Below are 12493 nucleotides of genomic sequence, written 5' to 3' on the forward strand. Positions count from 1 at the left end.
CCGTACCGGGGCCGACGCTACATCGGCTGCCCCTACTGAGCATGCTCAGGCTGTAAGGGTGGCCTGCCGCGCCCCGGGGTTCCTTGGCCTCTAACGGCGGCAGAACTGCTATGGGTTTGGTCGAGGGTGCTGAGGCTTGCAGGGCTGCCAGCCCGAGAGGAGGAGCGGTGAGGGCGGCGGCAGGCGCCAGCCGCCAGCTTTGCACAGTCTGACAATAACCCGCCGGGATACGCTCTGCACTTAGCTCACGGGAGCCGCTCACAGGGCTGGTGTAATACGGAACGTAGCCTGTGCTGTACGGCGGCTTCCACGGGTTACAGGCAAGGAACATCCAGGAGCCATCTGGATTAGAAAGAAGTTTCTGACAAGCAGAAAAAATACACATTATAGGAGAGCCTCACAACGGAAGTGTGAATCTGAAGTGTCTTAAAACAGGAGCTCAAAGAGTCTGTTACTATGACTGCTAGTGACTGGGAGAGCTGGGGTCAGGAACCCAAGAGGTGCATCCAACTTCAAGCAGCTAAATGAAGTTTCAATGGTAAAGGAGGCATTCGCTCCAGACACACTGCCATGCTACAGTTAGCTGACCCAACTGTGCTTCCTGGAAACAACCCCTTTGGCCCAGCTTCACTCACCAAATTCCTGTGGGGTGACCAGCACTTAACTGTAGGGCTACTGATTTGCCATGTGGTCATCTGTTTTCCAAAGAGCTGCAACATGTGTTTCCATACATAAAGGAGATTCAGGGTGACTTCATAGAACTAGCTCACCAAGCAAGATCAGTGATCATATACACAGCCTCTAGCAAGGAACCATAAAAGAGTAACAGAACTGAACAGAGTTGTTCACAAACTGACCAGGAGTAAGTTCAGGCTGGCACAAATTCCTATCTGGAGGGGAGGAAAGGAGTAAAGTGAGGAAGAAGATGAGGCATGAGCTGAGGACCTCTTCAAAAATTAAGAAATTACAGACCACATATTGCTTGAAGGGGAAAACAGTAATTATTTCTTCAAGGAACTATTTTAGCTAGGCCCTCAGTGTTCCATCTAGTCACCAGCTTTAATACTAAGATGCATAATTAGGATGTTTCAGAGCAAATGGTACCATGTACCTTACTTTAGAATCTTACACTCCATGTGACCGGAAAAGGCAAAAGTACTTTATCACAAGACTAGGAAACTTGCAAGTCATCTTGAGTTTGCAAAAGGATAAAAAAAAGGTGATATATGCTAAGCAAAACACAAATAGAGCGAATAAGAGAAACTTAACAGAGCAAGATTAAAAATAGGAAAAGAAAACAAAGCTTTCATTTTTGTGGCAAGAGATAGTCAGTTACATTCAGAAGGTGAAATAGTTTTCACTCCAACTCCAAGCTCTTTTGAGTGTAGACTCTCACACAGGAGATTCCAACTACTTTAAAAACCTAGTCCTCCTTGGATGTGAGTAATGAGTAATCCAGAGTAATGAGTCAAATCTCAAAGTCTGCACATGCAGTAGCAAGTTGAAGTGTGAGAAGTAGCCGTAGTGCACTGCTATCAGCATGAACTGTAACTCCAATGACAAAATAGGGCTGTGAACTCTCTGCAAGCATACAGTTTACTTATGCTCAACTCATTATCAGAGGAGACTGATTGATGGAGCACGTTTGTTAATTATTTGTATATTCTTCAAAAGCTCTAAATTTGCTAACCTCTGAACCAGGACTTGTTACCAGTCTGTCACTAAAGTTTAAGTCTAATAAAAATCACAGAATCACAGAATATATTTTGTTGGATGAAATCTTCAAGATCATCTAGTTCAACCTTCAACCCAGCACTGCAAAGTCAACACTAAACCATGTTTCCAAGCACCAGGTCCACACAAAATTTAAACACCTCCATGGATGGTGACTTCACTGCTGCCCTGGGCAGACCATTCCAATGTTTGATAACCCTTTCAGTGAAGATTTTCTAATATCCAACTTAAATCTCCCCTGGCACAGCTTGTAACCATTTCCTCTACTCCTGTTGCTTGGCACCAGGGAGAAGAGGCTATCCCCCTCCTTGCTCCGACCTCCCTTCAGGTAGTTGTAGAGAGCATAAGGTCTCCTCTCAGCCTCCTCTTCTCCAGACTGAAATACCCCAGCTCCCGCAGTTGCTCCTTGTAGTTTTACCAAAAATGGCAAGTAAACTCTACAACACTAATTTTAGTTAGGCCAGGCACACAGGGGATCACTCTGCCCACATGAGCACCTGATTGAGCATCTTACAGAGAATATATATATACCAGCATTCTATGCATATTCACTAGATTTCCAGGAATTGATTACACATTAATCAGCTTTTCAGAGCTCATGCTAATATATGCAAATGTAACTCCCGTATGCACATTCCCATCCTCTGATGAATCAGGGGAAAGGATCTTCAAGAAGAATTCCCCTGACTTCCTCCCCCTCTGATGTGCCTATTTTCTTCATCACTGTTCACTAGTTGTGCCTGAGGTTCATGCATTCTCAGAGTTGTGGACTCATTAGTGAGTCTTAGTTGTTTAGACGCTTTCTTTTCTTCAATTAAACTGCTGACTTCACAATTTATTACTCTTCTTTCCAGGGTTTGTCATTTTTTTTTTTTTTCTGAGGCCTACAAAAATGGTCTCTTTCTCCAGCTATGTTCTGTGTTATCTCAAAGAAACAAAGGCTAAGAAACCAGTAATTTCTGCTGAAATGGTATCAGTAGGACATGTGCAGCAGGCCCTGCACAAGCCTCATTGTCCTTCTCTGGTCAAGCTACAGTACTTCTATGTTCTTCCTATAGTGAGGGACAGAGAATTGAACACATTATTTGAGGTGTGGCCTCAGTAGTGCCAGGGGAAGGATCACCTCCCTGTTCCTTCTGGCCACAGTGTTTCTAATACAGTTTTGTTGTTTGGGTTTTTATGTTTGCTTGGGGATTTTGGTTTTGTTTGTTTGGTTTGGTTTTAGAAAGCATACAAGATTTTCTTGCTTATGTCATGTCTGCAATAACTAAAAAAAACAATAAAAAAGGAAAGAAGCGTCTTTCAAATCCCAAGTCATGTAGAATTCAAGCCATGGAGCACTATCCCTTTATAAATGCTACAAATAAAGTCTACATCCATTGCTGATGCCCACAAAATAAAAACATTAAGAACAAATGCTTTAAAAGCAGCTTCCTTTGTGAACATCCAGGACATTCTGAAATGCTCTGCACCTGTAGGAACACATTTCCCATGTTATTGTTCTCTATATTTGTAGAGAACTTAAAAATACTTTTGCATTACCTTCTAGAAATCACTAACCCACTGCTTATTTGCATCATACTACTATTTCTTTTGCCAGAAGCCATAGTGGCTGCACACAGGTATTTGAAAAGAGTTAAAATAGTTCTAATGCAACCACAGGATAACCACATCCTTTCAGAGTCCAGTGCAGAATCTGTTGAAGCCAACAAAACCAGAAAATTGTTTTGTTCAGTTACAATGACAAGCTTCCTTTTTTTTCTTATTGGTGTCACAATGCCATAATATGTCCTCCTTCTGAGCACCCAGAATGGTCTCACCGTACGTACTTTTTCCAGGCACTTGATACAGACATCTCTTGCACCCCTAGGCAGCATCACATGGTTGGCTGCTGTGAAACGTTACCTGGAGGAATTTGGAAATACACATTTCTTCCCTCTGAACTGGCAAAAAAAGCTTCTATGGAAGGGCAAAATAAAATATGCAAAAGTTTGCCCTCTACAAAAATCCTTATGCTGCAGAACCTTTTTCTGAACTGTGTGACCAGGAAACCAAGATAATAGTTTAGGACAAAATGTGAAGTAGTGCTACTTGCAAGGCGACTTCCAACACAACATTCCACAGGGCTGAGAAATCATATCTGTTTTGGAATGAAAATGAGAGGATTCTGCTTGTGACATTAGATATCCAAATGTAGCACCTACTTTCTATTTCTAGAGACAATTGTCAAAGGGAAATCAGTTCTGAACAGTCCTTACATAACTGAAATTCAGTACCAATTGTTCAGCGTTTAGCACTGTCATTGGGAGCTTGCAATGTCTGACACTTCTGTCTGTCTACTTCCTATTTCAGCATACTGTACCACTATCTGAATTACTCATTCCACAATTCCTGAATCTCCACAATTTACATGACACTTAAAGTATAGCTGGAGTCTGGCAATTTGAAGGCAAGACAGGAAGAGGTTGCCAGGATGAGCACAAGCTGAAATTAAAGGCTTCTACAGCAAGAAACAGACAAAGAAAGTGAAAAGGAGTAAGAAGAAGATGGCTAAGACAGAGTGAAGCACTATATCCTCACTGTAGTATTGCACTTCTAAAGAAGTCCCTAAGTTCAGTTCTGATTTTGATCATGCAGGAAAAAAAAAAAAAAGAGAGAGAAAAAAGAAATAAAAATGCCATCACAAAAAGGTGGAACAGTCAGCAGCAGTTAAGGAAGTGATGGAAAGCACAGAGGGTATATAACCACCAAAAGACTTTAAAACTTATGTAACAAGATGGTGAGCCTGAATGAATTATCCAGAACAGCAAGCTGGTGATTCTGTCATGTGACATCATCGTGTAGTTACTCTTCTCCCCAGACACAAACATGAACAGCATATGATGCTATTTACAATATAAGGAAGTATTGAGAGGACCAAGTTCCCCTAGAGGGGCTGGCCACTCAGTGAAACACCAGGCCAGCCTTTGCACTGACTCCACCCCAGCCCTCTAGAACCCAGGCAGGTTTCCAATTTTCTCCTACTGTGTTTGTTATCCCACCCACACACACACCCTCAAGTATACTACAAGTGTTCTCAGCACAGGAGCATAACCTTTGGCTTAAATGTGTTATAGCCCATGGGTATATGCCAGCATTTAAACTCCAGGGTGTTGAATGGTAATCTTAACTCCATGAGGAAATACAGAGGTTAAGAAAGTAGCAAGTAGGAATCCAGGCAGAAAGGTGGACCCAGGTGGAGTACTGCCAACAATATGCAGAGTACCCATGTGGACACAGAACTTCAGGTTCCCATTAGTCATCACACAGAAATATGTACACCAACTACTGACACATTACAGAGAGCACAGTGCCAACACAAACCTCCCCATACCCATATATAATTGTTAGCGCAGCTTTGTTTTCTTGCAACATTCTCCTTCTATAATTTGAATGTTATTAACACTTTTGCTGCAATACAAATCTTTCAGATGTGCATACTTCCATCTCCCGGACAGAATAAATATTGCACTTACTCAACAATACTGATGCATCCTGTGGTGATGCCTGTGTTTAGCCTGTATCTGAGGCTAAACTATTGCAGTTGCTCTATCACCCCATGACCTCTCTCCATCAGAGAAAATCAGGAAAAGAAAAGAAGACCCAAAGATTAAAATGAAAAACTGATTTAATGAAATAGCCAAACTAACACAAATGTCATTATAAGATATATACAGTTGGCACAAAAAAAAAAAAAAAAAAAAAAAAAAAAAAAAAGTGCAGCAGTCACAACATTCAGGAAGACAGGACTTAAGAGCTGGAAGAGAAACTGAGCAAACAGAAATCCAAGGAAGAAACTCTGTCAGGAGACTCCCCTCTCCTTTGCAAATTTCTCTCTTTATACTGTGTGATGCTCATGGTATGGGATACACCTGTGAGCCAACTCCAGTCAGCTGTCATGGCTGACTCAGAATGCCTAAGGACCTGCAGGTCCATGGCTGGCCTGGGATTCTGGCCAGATACATACTTCTTGTTATGCTGTGGTGACCTTAAAGGGAGCTAGTAGTTTATTGCTGCACTCAGTACTGTCTCTATAGATTAGGTGTCTTTAAGACATTTTAAGGGGCATAAGATTAAGTGGTAGATAGATATAGGGAAGAACATTCTCCCTGGGGAGAAGAAAAGAAGGTGAGCATTATAATTTGTGTGTGCTTGTGTGCTTTCTGGGTTCTGAGCTGTATGAAGGAAATTTTATGTTCCCATTTCATGTAGAGGAAGGAGGAGAGAAGTCATGGACAAAAGTGCCACAGGAGCTGCTAAATAAGAATACCTGTCTTTGGTTTGCAGTGGTTGCAACCCTCTGGAGTATTGCAACTGGGGCTGCAGTTCAAAGTTTCAAGCAATATGTGGTAGAAGTCAGAGATGGCCATATGCACCTTGGAGGCTGTTGGCATGAGAAACAGGCAGTGTTGTTCTACTGGCTTTGCCCTTGGTAGCTCACAGTGCAGGAAGCGGAGTGCCTCCATGCTGCATTCTGTCTCCATGGCTGTTTTTCATAAGGCTCTGATTAGTTTCTGCCTCCTCTACACCTGTGTAATATTAAATGTACATACCTGGATGCCTCAGTGGATGTTAGCCAGCAGACAGATGGAGCCTGGGAGTGCTGTGGCTACAGTCCTCTGAGCCAGGCCTTTCCCTTATGCAGACTCAGAAAGGTTGTGCTGCTTGAGCTTGAGGTCTGTGGCCAGGTTTGAGCTAGCTGAGTGGTTTCTACTTTTCCCTTCTGTCCTCCCCTGCCTTCATCAGCCCTGAGAAGTCATTGTATGGATAATGTCTTCTAGGTTTAGCCTACAGCCTGCCACTTGACAGTATTAGGAAGACTAGGGTACTGGTTGACAGCCAGCTGAACATGAGCCAGCAGTGTGCCCAGGTGGCCAAGAAGGCCAATGGCATCCTGGCCTGTATCAGGAGTAGTGTGGCCAGCAGGAGCAGGGAGGTCATTGTACCTCTGTACTCAGAACTGAGTAGACCGCACCTTGAGTACTTTGTCCAGTTCTGGGCTCCTCAATTTAAGAAGGACATTGAGATACTTGAACTTGTCCAGAGAAGGGCAATGAGGCTAGTGAGAGGTCTCGAGCACAAACTCTATCAGGAGAGGTTGAGGGAGCTGGGGGTGTTTAGTCTGGAGAAGAGGAGGCTCAAGGAAGACCTTATTGCTGTCTACAACTACCTGAAGGGAGATTGTAGCTGGGTGGGGGTTGTTCTCTTCTCACAGGCAACCAACACCAGAACAAGAGGACACAGTCTCAAGCTGCGCCAGGGGAAGTTTAGGCTCGAGGTGAGGAGAAAGTTCTTCACAGAAAGAGTGATTGGCCATTGGAATGAGCTGCCCAGGGAGGTGGTGGAGTCACCGTCACTGGAGGTGTTCAAAGAAAGATTGGATGTGGCACTTGGAGCCATGCTTTAGTTGTCATGAGGTGTTAGGTATTAGGTAATAATTTGGACTTCATGATCTCTGAGGTCTTTTCCAACCTTGTTGATTCTGTGATTTTGTGATCCAAGAAGGACACATTGTAGAAAAGGTGACTGATGGTGCTGGTGTCAAATATTCACCTGGTTTTGTTATATTGTCATTATGTACTTTTTTTACAAAGATGGCAATACATAGACCACCCAGTAATAATCACATCTCAAACACATAGGATGGACATAGTCCTATTCCAGACTGACAGCACCTGAGCAAGTAACATGTTTGAAGCATGGTGGCCATGGTGCACACCATCAGCACAATCACTTGGGCATGTGTGAGCATCTGACAGGAATGGGAATGTGCAGTTGCACTTTTTCAGTTTCTGAGTTACATGCCAAGTGCTGCAACCCCCGCTGAGAGCCGCCAGAGATTTCAGGTTTGGTCCCCATCTTCTTCCAGGTTGCCAGGTTTTCAGGAACGGTGCCATTCGAAGCCAGACCTTTTTAGTAGTAACAGGCCCTAAAGAAGATGACAGGACCCAGCTGCAGGCGGACCCCTAGCCGGCTTTTGCAGTTCGCTTTTGCACCTTGAGGACTCGCCGCTGCGGTCTCTAAGGCTATGAGGGGGCGGTCCCGCGGCCGGCGAAGTGGCGGATCAGGCAGCGCGGCGGACAGCCTCCGAGCCACGCGAGATGAGGTCCTGGCCTGCTATAAGACCGTGAGACGGAAGTTCCGCCTTCTCTTTCGTGTGCGGCTCGCGGTGGTGCGGGGTGAGTAGCAGTGATGGCGCGGGGGCCTGCCGAGCTGAATCCCCGCCGCTGGCGGGGCATCGCGGCGGGAGCGGGCCGGGCGGGGGCCCCGGGGTGCCTGGCACCATTCAAAGGGGCGGCTTGTGTCTGTATTTGCAGCAGGAAGCCGGGCGGGAACAGCACCCACCGAGAGCGCCATGGCCGAGGAAGGGTGAGCGGGAATGGGGCTGTTGGGGGTGGCGGGCCGAGGAGATACGTCTCACTTGAAAGCGTCGTTTAGTGTGGGGCCTTGCACCTGCGGTGGTATGCTGCTTGCGTGGGGCCAGGCCCCGCCATGGTACTGCCGCATGGTTGGTGCCGGCGAGAGGTGGGGGCCTGGCTGCTCCGTGCACGACTTCACCCCCCGTCCTGGTCTGTAAAGAAGCGTGGAGAAAGCATAGCTGGCTGGTTCACCAAGCAGCATTTCACTTTGTAGTGTTTTTCAAATCCATCTTTATTCGGTTTCTCATTTGGCATACTTCTTAAGCCGTTTGGGCTTTCCCCTCCGCCTCTTCCCCTTCCCCCCACCCCGTGGGATATTTGCAAATGATGGGAAGCTTTGCTTATTTTTGTAAGATGTTGGCACGATCAGCAGTATCTGTCTGTCTTTAGCATTACTGCTGGAGGTGTAATGGATGTTAACACCGCCCTGCAAGAAGTGCTGAAGACTGCACTTATCCATGATGGCCTTGCTCGTGGTATTCGTGAAGCAGCCAAAGCCTTGGACAAGTAAGAGTTACTTTCTTATTTTATCTATGGTGAATAGCAAAACTGGTTTGAGGTAGGTTGTGATGAGTTATGTTGAACACATACAGTGGTCACTTTGTCCAGCTGTTTATTTGAACGTTTCTGCAAGACCATGATTTTCTGCCAGTGAGTTTTTGTCATTTTCTATCTCTATTTTTGGACTTTAAGCGGTGGTCTTAAAATACAGATGCTAAACTCAGAAATTTAAAAATTACATTATCTAGTGTATTGGGGTTCTATCTTTTTGTGACCCTGCTGCCACTCAGTTTTCACATGGACTGGTTTTATGAAGAAAATGGAATGATACGTAGAATATCTAGCTGTGGAAATCTGAGTCTTGTGAACCTTGTATTTTAAAAAATTACAAACACCTCAAAACTTTTGAGAGGGTTAATTTTTGTGTTGCAGCTGTAAATAGTTGCTTTGGTACAAATATCAAATGAATATTACACTTGTCATCCACCTGCAAACCACAGTAATAAGATAGCTTCTTAGTAGTGTAAGGTACAATATATATATGTGTATGTAAATATATGTAAATTTATATATTCTATACGCACCTGTGCTAGGTCAGTGGTGGGCTTGATATTAAAGGTGTTCTGCAACCTGATCAGTTTTATGATACAAGCACGTACTTTTAAGGATAGTCAGTGCTTAAATGCAATGCTGCAGTGTTTGGGTGATGACTTTTAGCAACTTGTCGGATACCCCTTCACTCATGTTATGAGTGAGAACAAAAGTCTGACAAACCTGTGTGCAAAAAAAATCTTGTATTAAAGAATGGGAGAGAAGCACAACTCGAGTGACTGACAGCTAGTTTGTGAGAGTTGTTTTTTATTTAAATAATTTCATACACTCTGTTAAGAGGATGATCTATGTATAACGTTTATATACATTTGTGTGTGGTGGTTCTTGCTTGGAAATATTTCTGAATCGTTTGGGTGAATCTCACGATGAAGAAAGCCATAGAAAAAACTGACTTTGCAGTGGTCAAATTACATTAGGTTAAGCATAGAAAACCTATACAGCTCTCTTTGTTGTCAGGTATCCCTTTGGTATTAACATTGTACCACAGTATACAAAGATCCTAATTAGAATTGGGACCCTGTCATAACAGCTTCTTTGAACGTAAGTAGAAAATACTGTTCTGAAGAGCTTGTAACAGCTTGACGTGGAAATTCAAGCTTTTAATAATTACAGTTCTAATGTTAAAATGTTCTAGAAAGCAACTTGTAACTTGGTTGCTTTCTGATAGTGATACCAGTTCTGTATAGGATCTGGTGTTTAACCAATCATTACACTTTCTTCTAATGGCTGAGAATTTAGTGGGATTTCTAGATGCTTCCAAAGCTGGAATGTAATCTGATAATAAACCTAACAATGTATGAGTAGTCTGTTGTGTATGTGACAAACATAGTAGTAGATCATATCAAAAGTATATGTAGTATTTCAAAAGCATGTAGTCTCTCAAAACCAAAAATGGAGCTTAGAAAGCTTTTTTTCTAGAAGTGCACATGCTGAATTTTGTTCTTTATGGTTGTGGTTGTAAAAATTATTTAAGCAACGTCTGAAGTTACTGTTGTTGATTTTCATGGGTTTTTTTTTAGACGCCAAGCCCATCTTTGTGTTCTGGCTTCAAATTGTGATGAACCCACATACGTAAAATTAGTTGAGGCACTTTGTGCAGAACATCAGATCAACCTAATAAAGGTAAGCATTGGAACTTCAGACACAGGTTTAGAACAGTTATCCTGCTTGCAATGTAAGCTGCTTCTTTCAGCATATAGAGAGCTGAACCATTGAAATACTGTGCTGTAGTGCTATATATGGTTTATTACTATATATCAGGTATTTTATGACATTAAAATGGATATTTGCATCCTGTATAGTAAGAACTAGAATTGGTGTTGCAAGTGATGGAGCACAGGAATCTTATGGTGACTTTTTCTTAAAGTACTTCAAGCTGTACAATGATGATACTTTGGCTCCCTCTTCTGATACTTGTGCGGAAAGCAGCCATCCGTTACCCAAATCCTCTGAGTACAGCAGCTTTTTTGCTGAACCTAGTTATGTTACAGTAGGCTAGTTCTAACATGATCTGATGTTTTACACAGGTTGATGACAACAAGAAACTGGGTGAATGGGTAGGTCTCTGCAAGATCGACAGAGAAGGAAAACCTCGCAAAGTTGTGGGCTGCAGTTGTGTGGTTGTCAAAGTAAGATGCTAATTATAGCTTGTTTCTTGACTTCTAAAAATAACCAGTAAATATAAGGGTTGCTTTAGATAAGGTACTGTTAAACAGAGCTCTTAGATTACTTCTTTTAAACAGTTGCTTTGCATTGGTAGTGAAATTAAACATCTTCCTTGTTTATATTCCTGTTCATGTTTATTTAAAATACTTACATTAATTTTGTGAGTTAGTGGTGGTCTGTGAAGTATCTGCCTGCTTGCCAGTAAGCATTAAAGGAAGGACCTTTTAGAGGTGAAGTTTTGCTTTGTGACAAAAAGCATGCCAGTTCAATGTATCTGCTCAACTTGAAAATGTTTTGCAGAGCATATTCAAAAACGATGCTGGTAAAGTAAAGCCACAGTACGAGCCTTGAAGTCATTGTTGTCTTTGAGGTCCCAAGAGATGGCTACATCTTCACAGAAAAGGCTAATGCCTTCTGCATGTTTTTTTTTCAAAACTTTGCTCATTTTTTTCTGCATACTTTACTTGGCTTGCTTTAAGCAGAAATTAAAAATTTGCTTGGATCTGTATTAGTAGGTGTTACATGTGAATAGTACTTACTTAGTCTTTTATTAGCCAGTGAAGGGAAAGCAGCTGTGGCAGATTGCTTGATGTTACTTGGATGGAATTCAGGGAATATTTGGGAATGCCTTGAGGAAAACGTGTCAGAGCCTCAGTTTTCCTTTTAAAAGAAGGTTGTAAAATTGCGAAAGGGTCTGTATGTTACTAATGTGGTTTCTTTTGTTACAGGACTATGGCAAGGAATCTCAGGCCAAAGATGTCATCGAAGAGTACTTCAAGTGCAAGAAATGAATGGAAAATAAAATTTGAACCTGATGTGTGTGTGTGTGATTAATGGGTGGGTATCTGTGGACTTATTCTTTTGACTTGACATAGTTAACCTCAGAAGATGAAAGGACTTTGCAGATCTTGGTATAGTTTATTAGTGTTTTAACTGTCAGTTTGATAAAAAAATGACAATCCCTGCCACTCCTTTTCTAGTGTACTTCTCTTTCCTCTTACTCCAGAGGTTAATGGCTTAGGGAACTTTGCACAGCTTCTCATTTGCAGAAGTGCTGTCAGTTGATTGCTACCTTTTTTTTTGGGTGGTGCTCATGCTTGTTACTGCTCCAGGGATTCTGAGTAACTTGTTCAGGAAGTCTGAAATACTGCTGCATCTGTGATGAAAATTTGGCTCCCTCTGCTGAACCAAATGAGGAGAACAGCCTTAACCGTTACCCAACTCTTCTGAGATGTTGCAGGAACTTCATTCTAATGCTCTTTTTAATTCAGGGACCTTACTTCACACAAAGAGGTGTGATGTATTTTGTTGGTTTTTTTTTTTTGTTGGTTCTTTTTTTTTCCCTGTCAATTCTGAAGCAAACTGTAGGTGGAATTAGCTTATAAGAAGTATTGTCATGTACTTTTATGTCTGATTCTGTAGGAGGTCTTAATAGTAAAGGTAGCCAAGTAATTGAGATCTTGCTGCTCAAAGAAGGCAGAGTTGAACTCTGGCTTGCCCCATGTCCTCATTTCTGTAGTATT

At 42.6% G+C, this 12493-nt stretch overlaps 1 protein-coding gene and 4 non-coding genes across 5 annotated transcripts; all 5 read left to right on the plus strand.

Moving 5' to 3' along the window:
- Positions 1-7924: 7924 nt before the first annotated feature.
- RPS12 (ribosomal protein S12) lies at positions 7925-11803 on the plus strand. Its single transcript, XM_054395486.1, has 6 exons — positions 7925-7952; positions 8091-8142; positions 8583-8699; positions 10325-10427; positions 10832-10933; positions 11699-11803. Exons 2-6 carry the CDS (start codon positions 8129-8131, stop codon positions 11759-11761), a joined length of 399 nt encoding a protein of 132 aa, XP_054251461.1. The 5' UTR covers positions 7925-7952; positions 8091-8128; the 3' UTR covers positions 11762-11803.
- LOC128980800 (small nucleolar RNA SNORD101) lies at positions 9391-9467 on the plus strand. Its single transcript, XR_008489488.1, has one exon. It is a non-coding gene; the product is annotated as a small nucleolar RNA SNORD101 (small nucleolar RNA).
- LOC128980810 (small nucleolar RNA SNORD100) lies at positions 10680-10764 on the plus strand. The gene has a single exon (XR_008489498.1). It is a non-coding gene; the product is annotated as a small nucleolar RNA SNORD100 (small nucleolar RNA).
- LOC128980808 (small nucleolar RNA SNORA33) lies at positions 11228-11362 on the plus strand. Its single transcript, XR_008489496.1, has one exon. It is a non-coding gene; the product is annotated as a small nucleolar RNA SNORA33 (small nucleolar RNA).
- Positions 11804-12121: 318 nt separating the features above from the next.
- On the plus strand, positions 12122-12206 carry LOC128980811 (small nucleolar RNA SNORD100). The gene has a single exon (XR_008489499.1). It is a non-coding gene; the product is annotated as a small nucleolar RNA SNORD100 (small nucleolar RNA).
- Positions 12207-12493: the final 287 nt, after the last annotated feature.

Source organism: Indicator indicator, chromosome 2, assembly GCF_027791375.1.
Source record: "Indicator indicator isolate 239-I01 chromosome 2, UM_Iind_1.1, whole genome shotgun sequence".
Taxonomy (NCBI): Eukaryota; Metazoa; Chordata; class Aves; order Piciformes; family Indicatoridae; genus Indicator; species Indicator indicator.